The sequence below is a fragment of the Nerophis lumbriciformis genome, linkage group LG31, assembly GCF_033978685.3.
Source record: "Nerophis lumbriciformis linkage group LG31, RoL_Nlum_v2.1, whole genome shotgun sequence".
Classification (NCBI taxonomy): Eukaryota; Metazoa; Chordata; class Actinopteri; order Syngnathiformes; family Syngnathidae; genus Nerophis; species Nerophis lumbriciformis.
In genome coordinates, this window is record NC_084578.2 from 16,234,444 (window position 1) to 16,247,740 (window position 13,297).

Here is a 13,297-nt window from a genome sequence, read left to right on the forward strand (position 1 = left end):
TATCCCTGCAGACTGTATTGATCTATATTGATATATAATGTAGGAACCAGAATATTAATAACAGAAAGAAACAACCCTTTCGTGCGAATGGGGGAGGGAGTTTTTTTTGGGTTGGTGCACTAATTGTAAGTGTATCTTGTGTTTTTTATGTTGATTTAATTAAAAAAAAAAAAAAAAAAAAAAAAAATATATATATATATATATATATATATATATATATATATATATATATTTTTTTTTTTTTTTTTTTTTTTTTTTTTTCTTGTGCGACCTGGTACCAATCGATCCACGGACCCGGTAGTTGGGGACCACTGCTGAAAGGTAAAAAGATCAAAGAATGTAAAAAAAAAAAGCTAATAGACTGATATAGCACAATGTTAGAACATAATGTTAGCACTGTAGCTCATATGGCTATGTTAGTGTTACTAATGCAGGATATTCTACGGACAACAAATGCAGAGTTCCAGTATATGGTACCAGTCTGGAGAAGGTGTCTGCCGACCCGAACTGAGACTCGAGTTGGATCGCTCTTCCATGCACAGCTAAAGACATCTCTGCTTAGCTGACTGGTTGAGACTGGAAGAAGATTCACTATCGACTGACACACCAGACTCCCACGTTTTCTGTTGAATTAACTACTAATTAATGTACCAACTCAATAACTGTACCCACTTGACATCCATGGCAGTTGTCGGTCACTCTGGAACTGGGGGTCCCTACATCTGCGGTCCCTTCTCCAGGTTTCTTCTTATTCCCCCATCTGGGGTTATTGGAGTTTTTCCTTGCCCGGATGCAGGTTTAGATCAGGGTGTGTTACCATGAATTGATTTACGTGGACCCCGACTTAAACAAGTTGAAAAACTTATTCGGGTGTTACCATTTAGTGGTCAATTGTAAGGAATACTGTACAATCTACTAATAAAAGTTTCAATCAATCAATCAATCAATCAAGTGTCATGCGTTTGTGAAGACCTTTGAGGCATTCGTGATTAAAGGCTATGTATATATATACAGTCGTGGTCAAAAGTTTACATACACTTGTAAAGAACATAATGTCATGGCTGTCTTGAGTTTCCAATCATTTCTACAACTCTTATTTTTTTTGTGATAGAGCGATTGGAGCACATACTTGTTGGTCACAAAAAACGTTCATGAAGTTTGGTTCTTTTATGAATTTATTATGGGTCTACTGAAAATGTGACCAAATCTGCTGGGTCAAAAGTATACATACAGCAATGTTAATATCTGGTTACATGTCCCTTGGCAAGTTTCACTGCAATAAGGCGCTTTTGGTAGCTATCCAAAAGCGTCTGGTTGAAATGTTGACCACTCCTCTTGAAAAAATTGGTGCAGTTCAGCTAAATTTGTTGGTTTTCTGACATGGACTTGTTTCTTCAGCATTGTCCACACATTTAAGTCAGGACTTTGGGAAGGCCATTCTAAAACTTTAATTCTAGCCTGATTTAGCCATTCCTTTACCACTTTTGACGTGTGTTTGGGGTCATTGTCCTGTTGGAACACCCAACTGCACCCAAGACCCAACCTCTGGGTTGATGATTTTAGGTTGTCCTGAAGAATTTGGAGGTAATCCTCCTTTTTTATTGTCCCATTTACTCTCTGTAAAGCACCAGTTCCATTGGCAGCAAAATAAGCCCAGAGCATAATGCTACCACCACCATGCTTGACGGTAGGTATGGTGGTCCTGGGATTAAAGGCCTCACCTTTTCTCCTCCAAACATATTGCTGGGTTTTGTGGCCAAACAGCTCAATTTTTGTTTCATCTGACATCACATGGACAAAGATAAGACCTTCTGGAGGAAAGTTCTGTGGTCAGAAGAAACACAAATTGAGCTGTTTGGCCACAATACCCAGCAATATGTTTGGAGGAGAAAATGTGAGGCCTTTAATCCCAGGAACACCATTCCTACTGTCAAGGATGGGGGTGGTAGTATTATGCTCTGGGCCTGTTTTGTTGCCAATGGAACTGGTGCTTTACAGAGAGTAAATGGGACAATGAAAAAAGAGGATTACCTCCAAATTCTTCAGGACAACCTAAAATGACCACAACTATATATATATATATATATATATATATATATATATATATATATATATATATAGAGCTCCAGCACCCAAGTGTGACATCGTTTATGATGAAGACAGACTTATGGACTAAACCGAGTCATCTTTGAATGTTTCTTATGGGAAAAGTAAACAGGTTTACTGGTATTACTATTATTATTATTATTAAATACAGAGAATGTTCTACAAGTCTTACCAGTAAAGGTACATTTATCTTTGGCTAGTTGGCCACTTCTAGGCCTGGCCTTGTATTATTTACAAATCTGAAGTAGTGGATTAGTTGGCTGCCATCGACAAAACAAACTGAAATGTCAATCATTAGCCACTTGAAACATTGTAGATCGTAAAGACCAACTCAGCCTTTGGAATATTAGAAGGGCTTTTATGTCCTACGGTCACTTCTTCGGGGGACAATGGAGCTGAAGTCAAGCCATGTCTTCCAATCCACCTGTTGACTGTTTGCCCAGTTTAATCTTTGACCCGCATCACAAAACCTGCCAGAATCCTATTTAAAAGTATTTAGAGGGAAATTACGAGACGTTTTGTGTGCGTCGCAGCTGTTTTATGACTACCGGCAGACATGAAAGCCACTCTCTGCGGTACTTGAGGCTCTCAGGAAAAACAAAGTTCTACTTATAGTTTTAAAGGCTTCCACTCGTTCATACAAAACATACTGGAGATATTTCTTATAGGGCTTTATTTGACTTTACTACAAAACATAGAATTCTATGACCTATAATACAATATCCACATGTACATTATTAATACAAATATGTAAATTCATTGCACACAATATGACGTGTAAGCCACTGAACTCTTCTACAAACACGTTATTTCCATGAGATAGCATTAAAAATTTATTTTTTTCTTGTTACACACACACTTGGTGCTAGTGGAATACACTGAAACTATACAATAGAGTAAAATACAACATACGTTTTACAGACAGAAGTAACCTGATCAGTTTGTTTTTGGCCACACAGTATAAAAGTGGTAATTCAGAGTTTGAGAGCAGTAACTTGGGCGTTTACAAACAAAGGAGATTACATTTTCCATGTTTGTTACTGGGATGCTATAGCAAAAATATATCTAAGCACAAAAGAAAAGTAGAGAAGACAGAGAAGAATTCACATCATTTGACATGCCGATGCAGATATTGATCCTATATGATAGCACAAATCATCAGGGGCACCGAAAAGGGGGGGTAAAGGAGACGGATTCTAGGGGCCAATGATGGAGGGGGGCCCAGAGAGGCCCCTAATGATGATGAAATTATAATACAGAAAAAATAATGACACTGTGTTGGGGGCCCTGTAAAGATTATTTTCATGGGGCCCAAAATCCCTAGCGGCGCCCCTGCAAATCATACATACATTTATTATTTTGTAGTGTGGAATATTATAAAATGCTTGAAGTGAAATTAATGAGTAAACAATGTTAAGGATGAAAAACACTAACTAGTTACTTATTCATCGTGTGGAATAAACTTACGTTGTCGTTAAGTTGAAGTGGTTATTTGTTTTTCACCTCGTGGTTGAAATAATTCAGTAATATGAATGATGCGGACACGTTTGTTACTGGATACTTTTGAATACGGTTTTGCTTTGGATACTATCGGTAAGCAATATTCAACTATAATTATTTGATACTTGCTTATGTTGACAAATGTTTTACGGCAATTTTGTTCAGTGTGCTTAGCTGCTGTGTAGCTGCTAGCAGCCTTATAGCTTATCATGTTCACCTTTTGTAAATGACATCACCAAAATACAAGAAAAGACCAACTTTGTGCGATTATTAGAGGATGTTTACAGTGCATCCGGAAAAAATACACAAAGCTTCATTTTTTCCACATTTTGTGTTACAGCCTTTTTTCCGAAATTGAATAAATTAAATTTTGTCCTCAAAATGCTACACACAATACCCCGTAATGGTTGTGGTTAAATTTATTTCGAACATGTAAACAGATACGTGATACATTATATAATAATGACATATGTTAAGCAAAGTTTATTTAATCCTACCCCTTTTGCAAATCATAGCAATTACTAACATATTTGTTCACTTCCTGTTCTGATTCTGTAATTGTAACACAATTTACACAAAATAAACACAACACTTCTCTTAATAGTTAAGCCAGTCATAATGACAATGTGTTTTTTGTTTAGGTTTTGCAAATGTATTAAAATAAAAAGCTAAAAAAATCACATGTGTTGAGCAAAGACTGCAAATTTTTATGTACATGTGATTTTTTAATTTTTTTAATATTTACAAAAATAATTTAAAAAAACGTTTCACATTGTCGTTATGGGCTGTTGTGTGTAGAAGTGTGAGGACAAAAAGGATATCCGATATCAATATCAGGTCGGAACAACCCTATTTAAAATAATTAGAGATGTCCGATAATATCGGCAGGTCGATATTATCGGCCAATAAATGCGTTAAAATGTAATATCGAAAATGATCGGTATCGTTTTTTTTATTATCCGTATCTTTTAAAAAAAAATTATTAAATCAACATAAAAAACACAAGATACACTTACAATTAGTGCACCAACCCAAAAAACCTTCCTCCCCCATTTACACTCATTCACACAAAAGGGTTGTTTCTTTCTGTTATTAATATTCTGGTTCCTACATTATATATCAATATATATCAATACAGTCTGCAAGGGATACAGTCCGTAAGCACACATGATTGTGCGTGCTGCTGGTCCACTAATAGTACGGTACTAACCTTTAACAGTTAATTTGACTAATTTTCATTAATTACTAGTTTCAATGTAACTGTTTTTATATTGTTTTACTTTCTTTTTTATGCAAGAAAATGTTTTTAATGTATTTATCCTATCTTATTTTATAATTATTTTTTTTAAGTACCTTATCTTCACCATACCTGGTTGTCCAAATTAGGCATAATAATGTGTTAATTCCACGACTGTATATATCGGTTGATATCGGTATCGGTAATTAAAGAGTTGGACAATATCGGAATATCGGCAAAAAGCCATCATCGGACATCCCTAAAAATAATGTTACTTGGAGATAACCTGATAGTACTTAAAATAGTATATATATATATATATATATATATATATATATACACTTCACATTACTACATACAGTACACTAAGCAGTGAAGTCGAGTTGAGCTAAAGTTCACAGAGTAATTTTTGCTTTAAAAAAAGCTGTGCACTGCAAGACCTCATTGGGCCCATTAATCCTGATGTTATCATTTTAATTGAAATACATTTAAAAAGTCAGCACAAATTGTTTTTCTTACATTGTGCTCAATTTTAATTTATTATTATTTACGGAATGTATTTCATTGTATTTTTCAGTATCAATAGGTTAAGGGTGGGTCAAATTTTTTGTTTAGTTTATAGAGTTTTTTAGTTCAAATAAGGATTTTTTTTTAGGCAAATTGATGCACTTTAAATATTATCTGTTAGACTTGAAAAACATGTTAATAAAGTTATTGTTTGTAATAAGTGTATCTATATTTATTTAGTCTGTTTTCTTTAATGCTAGGATAAAATGTTATGCAGAGGTGTACTTACAACAATGTTATAGACAAATGACACTATAGTCGCAGCAGACAGTGGGAGGGGCTGCGAAATAATTTTGTTCTTTCAAGAGGGGGTGTAATAGAAAATAATTGAGAAGCACTGCGCTAACCAAACGTCTAACTCGAACTGATTATTAGTAAGCTATTGCTTTAAACGACATCTTATAACAAATATTGTCAGAAATAGAAAAACTACATGTTCAGCAAATTAGTTATATCTGTAAAAGGAGAAGTTGGTATATTTGTGAAAAAATCATGTTGCAGTACTAAATGCAGTATTATTCTAACTGTGGAACCCATCGTTGTCGGTTGCTTACTCATAATCAAAATACCTCATAGCTGGGGAAAAGTAAACATCAGAAGACACACAAAACAAGAAAAAGAAAAGCGCTTCACAGCAAAACCTGTTTTTTTTTCGATTTTACAGTACGCAATACTTTTGATGAAGAAAGCATCCAGTAAATCCAAATCGAATTGGATCATTAGCACATTATAACGCACCTGGTTCGGCCAGAGAATAAGAAGACAGAGCAGGAGTGACCAGTGTTGTCAACTGAGCACTTCTATATATTCTTTTTTTAACTGATAGTGTCCGCCCTGAGATCGGTAGGTCGTGAGTTCAAACCCCGGCCGAGTCATACCAAGGACTATAAAAATGGGACCCATTACCTCCCTGCTTGGCACTCAGCATCAAGGGTTGGAATTGGGGGTTAAATCACCAAAAATTATTCCTGGGGGTGGCCACCGCTGCTGCTCACTGCTCCCCTCACCTCCCAGGGGGTGATCAAGGGTCAAATGCAGAGAATAATTTCGCCACACCTAGTGTGTGTGTGACAATCATGGGTACTTTAACTTTAACAATAGCCACAAATCTAGTGGAGACTTTTGAAGAATCTGACAGTGTTGCCCTTCTCTTTTTGCAAAGTGCACCGTGACAAATTAAGCAAATTTGAATTTGAGTAGTAAAATTGCGTGGGTACACTTGACATGATCATCAAATTGTCAATTGTGTTGGGTAGATAAACCCTTTTTAAGTATCAACTGTTAGCCAATTATTCCTGCAACAAATTCCCTGATGTTTAAATGCCATTGCTCTTAAAACTACTGTACAAAACAGCTCTAACAGATTGTGACCTCCGGTATCGTACCATGTACAGTACAGGCCAAAAGTTTGGACACACCTTCTTGTTTCAATGTGTTTTCTTTATTTTAATGCCTATTTATATTGTAAATTGTCACTGAAAGCATCAAAACTATGACACCTGTGAAGTGAAAACCATTTCAGGTGACTACCTCTTGAAGCTCATCTAGAGAATGCCAAGAGTGTGCAAAGCAGTAGTCAGAGCAAAGGGTGGCTATTTTGAAGAAACAAGAATATAAAACATGTTCTCAGTTATTTCACCTTTTTTTGTTAAGTACATAACTCCACATGGGTTCATTCATAGTTTTGATGCTTTCAGTGACAATCTACAATGTAAATAGCATACTTGCCAACCTTGAGACCTCCGATTTCGGGAGGTGGGGGTGGGGGGCGTGGTCGGGTGGAGCGGGGGCGTGGTTGGGGGCGTGGTTAAGAGGGGAGGAGTATATTTACAGCTAGAATTCACCAAGTCAAGTATTTCATATATATATATATATATATATATATATATATATATCTACATCCTGAAAATATGCAAACAAAACTGTGTTTAGATAATTGATAATTCAAACTTGCATAAATAAATCTTAAGGAATATAACATAACTTGGCTTCTGAGAGCTTCAAAATGTAATGAATAAAATGCTAAAGTTGTTGATAAACAAGCAATTATTTTAATAATTAAATATGGTCATTTTAAATGAATTATTATGATCATTTAAAATTAATTATTTCAAATATGTTTATTTTAGTGTATAATTCTATGGCTGGATGTAATAAGGAGTCAGAAAAAATACAAATAAAAATACAATTAATTTTGATGTTTTTAGCAAAATATAGTAAAAATAAATTTCGTTTTTTAATTAATAAATATACTTATTTTTAGGTAAGATAAACATAATAATACAATTTATCTCTAGTCTGGATGATTTAGTTCTTGTCACCCTGTTGTCCTCCCGTCTCTTCCCCAAGGATGGCTACATGAGCTGGGCAAACGCCTGGAGATGCCCTACGTCAACAACACGGTCGGCGGCCCGTCGGTGCGCAGCTCGTACATTGCCGCCCTCTACTTCACCCTCAGCAGCCTGACCAGCGTCGGCTTTGGCAACGTGTGCGCCAACACGGACACTGAGAAGATCTTCTCCATCTGCACCTTGCTCATCGGCGGTATGCCGGACGCCTCGTATGGAACAACGTGATTGGGCAGGCACGCTGTTTATATCGTGGGAAAGCGGACGTGAAAAAAGGCTGTCCTCACTCAGGTCGGCATGGAGCTGGAAGGGGCGTGGCCTCCAGCTCCAGCTGAAAATCGGGAGATTTTACTTGTCCCAGGAGGTTTTCGGGAGAGGCGCTGAATTTCGGGAGTCTCCCGGAAAATTCGGGAGGGTTGGCAAGTATGGTAAATAGTCATGAAAATATAGAAAAGGTGCGTCCAAACTTTTGGCCTGTACTGTATGTATTGAGCTCAGTTGATTAATTTCTAATAGCATCGCCTGCTAAAATATGTTGTTATGAGTTACTGAAAATAATAATAATAACGCATTCTGTATATCTGAGAGCTAACCAAATTAATGTAAGGACGCGGAGTCAAAGATATGGTCGAAAATGGAAAAAACAAACAAACAGGATAATTAAAAAAGTGTTTGTTGTGACCATTTGGTGTCTTACTACTGTGGCTGCTTTTCAAAGTAAGGGCGCAAAATTGTAGAACTGTGGTGCAGTGCAGATCAAAGTCTTCCATCCAAGCCCACATGTTCATTGAAAAATATCTAAAAAGTTTTGTTACAGGTATTAGATGGTAGTTTCTGACTTCAAGATGAGATGATTCCTGCCAACTTCTTTTGGATCTTCTCTTCATTCCTCAGTATGTTGGACCTCACAGTACAAATCTTGTCCTGGTAATCCTTGATCATCTGGTCCAGTTCATTAAGTTCCGCTTGAAGAGGTTCTAACGCTCTGTCGGTCGCTCTGTACAAGCATGGACACAACAGAAAAAAAAACACATTAATTCAATTAAATGAAAGATAACACGTTGCACTACTGGAGGGACCATCATTTAGGGCTGTGTTAGAATCGTCAACCACTGGATTCCGCCAAAAAAACAAACATTTTTAGTGATTTATTCTCTTCTTTTACATACTATCCTCTGAAGGCCCCAGTCTTCCGTTTGTGCCGAGTGTTTTTCTACACAAATGAAGTTACGCACATTTCTCGTATTTGTATTCGCACGAAAGTTGTGTGATTGTGTGTGTCATTCATTGGGCATTCATATTTTCTAAACCGTGTGATGTCTGTCATACTTGCCAACCTTGAGACCTCCGATTTCGGGAGGTGGAGGGTGGGGCGGGGGCGTAGTTGGGGGCGTGGCTAAGAGGGGAGGAGTATATTTACTCCTATATATATATATATATATATATATATATATATATATATATATATATATATATATATATATATATATATATATAAATAAAATAAATACTTGAATTTCAGTGTTCATTTATTTACACATACACACACATAACACTCATCTACTCATTGTTGAGTTAAGGGTTGAATTGTCCATCCTTGTTCTATTCTTTGTCACTATTTTTCTAACCATGCTGAACACCCTTTCGCAGATACCCAGAAAGGTTTCGAGTCCCACCAAAAAAACTGAATCTCTGAAGACAGTATAAAAATCTGTGTTAAAGGTGTACAAATACTGTTTGTATAATAAGCATGTTATTGTTTACAAATGAGGGTTAAGAGTTCAGTACTAAAAAAAAAAAAAGAATGTGGCTTAAGTACAGTTTTTTAATTGAGCTGCTGCATTTTTTGGTTGGGTTGTTTATTTATTTTGAGTAACTTCTACATTTCTAAAAGGGGAGGAATGTAATAGAGTGATCTATGTTTGTCTGTTGCCATCTCCTGGTGAGTGTTGGATATAGCGTACTGGGGTTACTTTTTGGTTGGCCAACGATTTACGTGGTGTTGCGCACCTGACGTCAAGTGTGTGAGTCTGTTCTGAAGTCTATAGTAAAGAGACGTACTTCATCACCTCGCCTGGTTATTGCCTCCAACTCAATATATTACAACAACATTGCTGTTTACGGCAGACGAACTGCTTTATGGTAGAATAAAACATGACTGCTGTTGTGTGTTGTTACCGCGCTGGGAGGACGTTAATGAAACTGCCTAACAATAAACCCACATAAGAAACCAAGAACTCGCCCTCGATCATTCTACAGTTATAACGTGTTTGGGCAGGCATGCTGTTTATATTGTGGGAAAGCGGACGTGAATACAGGCTGTTCACACGTCATTCAGGTCTGCATGGAGCTGGAGGGGGCGTGGCTTCCAGCTCCGCCTGAATTTCGGGAGATTTTCGGGAGAAAATTTGTCCCGGGAGGTTTTCGGGAGAGGCGCTGAATTTTGGGAGTCTCCCGGAAAATCCGGGAGGGTTGGCAAGTATGATGTCTGTATGAGTGTTTTCATGCATGTTTGTATGTGCTATCGTAATATGATGAAGTTAGCATTAGCTATTATGCTATCATGTTTACGAGTGTCTGTGTTTGTATTATTAACTTACAATGGCATTCTGTGTGTATTGTTTCAGTCTCGCAAATTCCTCAGTCAAAATTACCAAAACTTATTAAGTCTGTTTAGCTTTTTGAAGAGCTAACTTCCACGGCTAGTGGGTCCATGACAGTGACTTGTTTAGTTTGATCAGCTGTTTCATTGCCGTGTTACAGGCACCGTACAACTAAGGCAGTGTTTTTCAACGTTTTTTGAGCCAAGGCACATTTTTTGCGTTGGAAAAATTCGGAGGCACACCACCAGCAGAAATCATTAAAAAACGAAACACAGTTGACAGTAAAAAGTTTAAAGTCAATTGTTGGGTATGACTTTAAAGCATAACCAAGCGTGCATCAATGTTGCTCTTGTCTCAAAGTAGGTGTACTGTCACCACCTGTCACATCACGCCCTGACTTATTTTTAGTTTTTTGCTGTTTTCCTGTGTGTCGTGTTTTAGTTCTTGTCTTGCGCTCCTAATTTGGTGTCTTTTTCTCTTTTTTTGGTATTTTCCTGTAGCAGTTTCATGTCTTCATTGACCGCTATTCCCCACACCTGCTTTGTTTTAGCAATCAAGAATATTTCAGTTGTTTTTATCCTTCTTTGTCGGGACATTGTTGATTGTCATGTCATGTTCGGATGTACTTTGTGGACGCCGTCTTTGCTCCACAGTAAGTCTTTCCTGTCGTCCAGCATTCTGTTTTTGTTTACTTTGTAGCCAGTTCAGTTTTAGTTTTTTGCTGCATAGCCTTCCCTTAGCTTCAATGCCTTTTCTTAGGGGCACTCACCTTTTGTTTATTTTTGGTTTAAGCATTAGACACCTTTTTACCTGCACGCTGCCTCCCGCTGTTCCCGACATCTACAAAGCAATTAGCTACGGCTGCCACCTACTGATATGGAAGAGTATTACACGGTTACTCTGCCGAGCTCTAGACAGCACCGACACTCAACAACAACACATAATGTGCAGACTATAATTACTGGTTTGCAAAAAATATTTTTAACCCAAATAAGTGAAACTAGATGATCTCCCACGGCACACCAGACTGTATCTCACGGCACTAGTGTGCCGCGGCACAGTGGTTGAAAAACACTGAACTAAGGTATGTACCGTATTTTCCGGACTAAAAGGCGCACTTAAAATCTTTTTTTTTTCCTCAAACCTCGACAGTGCGCCTTATAGCCCGGTGCGCCTAATGTACGGAATAATTCTGGTTTTGCTTACCGGCCTCGAAGCTATTTTATTTGGAACATGGTGTAATGATAAGTGTGACCAGTAGATGGCAGTCAAACATAAGAGCTACGTGTAGATTGCAATATGATGGCAATATGACTCAAGTAAACAACACCAACATTTTATATGTTCCATTGAAAATATGGAACATTACACACAACGCTCAAAAATCTATCAACATGTTTTAGTACGACATTGGTAAGCTATGAGGCCGCACCGCTTGATGGATTGTCGGCGCATTAAACATACAAGTATTATTATGGTGTGTGTATAAAGTAAGACATATCTGGCGTTTTGTTTTGCAATATTATGCAAAGGCAACTTTTCTTACCTTCTGGTACCTGTTGATCTGTATTTGGGATCTGCATAAATTCCTGAAAAATTGCGTGAGTCCGCTTTTGTAGTCCGTGCCGACGCCGTAGTCGATAAGCTTCTTCTTTTTCCTCAATCTTCTTGTTATGGGACATTCATCCTCCACTGTTGCCATTTCTAACATAAAGTAGTGTAAAGTTCTTACTTATATCTGTCAGTAAACTCGCCATGAAAGCGCTAAAACATACCGGTGTAGTGAGTTTACATTATTCACCCAAGGAACTTTAGTTATTAGAGTTCCGCTCGGACGGTTTTTCACGGGACACATTGTTGTTGTTTCCGGATGAGAAGATGCTGCTCCGTTATTGATTTAAGTCAAGTCTGAATGTCATTAAAACAGTTAGCTCCGTCTTTTGACACTTCTTCCACACCCGTCCTTGCACGCTACATCGCTACAACAAAGATGATGGGGAGAAGACGCTGCCGAAGGTGAGCCACGTAAATAAGACCGCCCACAAAACGGCGCATCCGGAAGCGACTTGAAGATGATCTGTAAAACATAATCTATGCAACATTTTGACCAAAGAACCACCATTACATGTTATGTAGACCACAAGAAAATGTTTTCTATTTAGAAAAAAATAAATAATAATATGACTCCTTTAATGCGCCCTATAATCCGGTGCGCTTTATATATGAAAAAAGATCGAAAATAGACCATTCATCGGCAGTGCGCCTTATAATACGGTGTGCCCCATGGTCCGGAAAATACGGTTCATAAATATTTACAAATCTTTTTGTGTAAATAACTCATTTCACAACATATATATCTGTAGCTTATAGTCCGGTGCGGCTAATACATGGAAAAATATTTCTTTCTTCTAAAATTTTGTGTGTGTGGCTTATATCATGTATGGCTTTATAGTCCGAAAATTACGAAAACTGAATGTTTTCTTGTTAGAATGGTTTGACAAGTGTGGAACTTTTTTCTTCTGATTTTCAAAGGCAATTGTTCATGGAAATGTAAAATTACAAAAAATGTGCGAATTTTGATGTCTGCATACCCCAAAGTAACTACCGGTAAACATTTTGATGTTGACTGATAAATGTAAAAGTAGTTCAAAATGTAACTACCGTATTTTTCGGACTATAAGTCGCAGTTTTTTTCATAGTTTGGCCGGGGGTGCTACTTATACTCAGGAGCGACTTATGTGTGAAATTATTAACACATTAGTGTAAAATATCAAATAATATTATTTAGCTCATTCACACAAGAGACTAGACGTATAAGATTTCATGGGATTTAGCGATTAGGAGTGACAGATTGTTTGGTAAATGTATAGCATGTTCTATATCTTATAGTTATTTGAATGACTCTTACCATAATATGTTACGTTAACATACCAGGC

At 37.2% G+C, this 13,297-nt stretch overlaps 1 protein-coding gene across 5 annotated transcripts in view; it reads right to left on the reverse strand.

Annotated features, from left to right (window-relative positions):
* Positions 1 to 8,113: 8,113 nt before the first annotated feature.
* Positions 8,114 to 13,297, reverse strand: part of traf3ip1 (TNF receptor-associated factor 3 interacting protein 1) — a 43,929-nt gene continuing 38,745 nt past the window's right edge. For all 5 annotated transcript variants that reach the window (XM_061926529.1, XM_061926527.1, XM_061926528.1 and 2 more), the window contains one exon: positions 8,114 to 8,755. In XM_061926529.1, the coding sequence (XP_061782513.1) occupies positions 8,599 to 8,755 (157 nt within the window). In that variant the 3' untranslated portion in view covers positions 8,114 to 8,598. The remainder of the gene's footprint in view (positions 8,756 to 13,297) is intronic.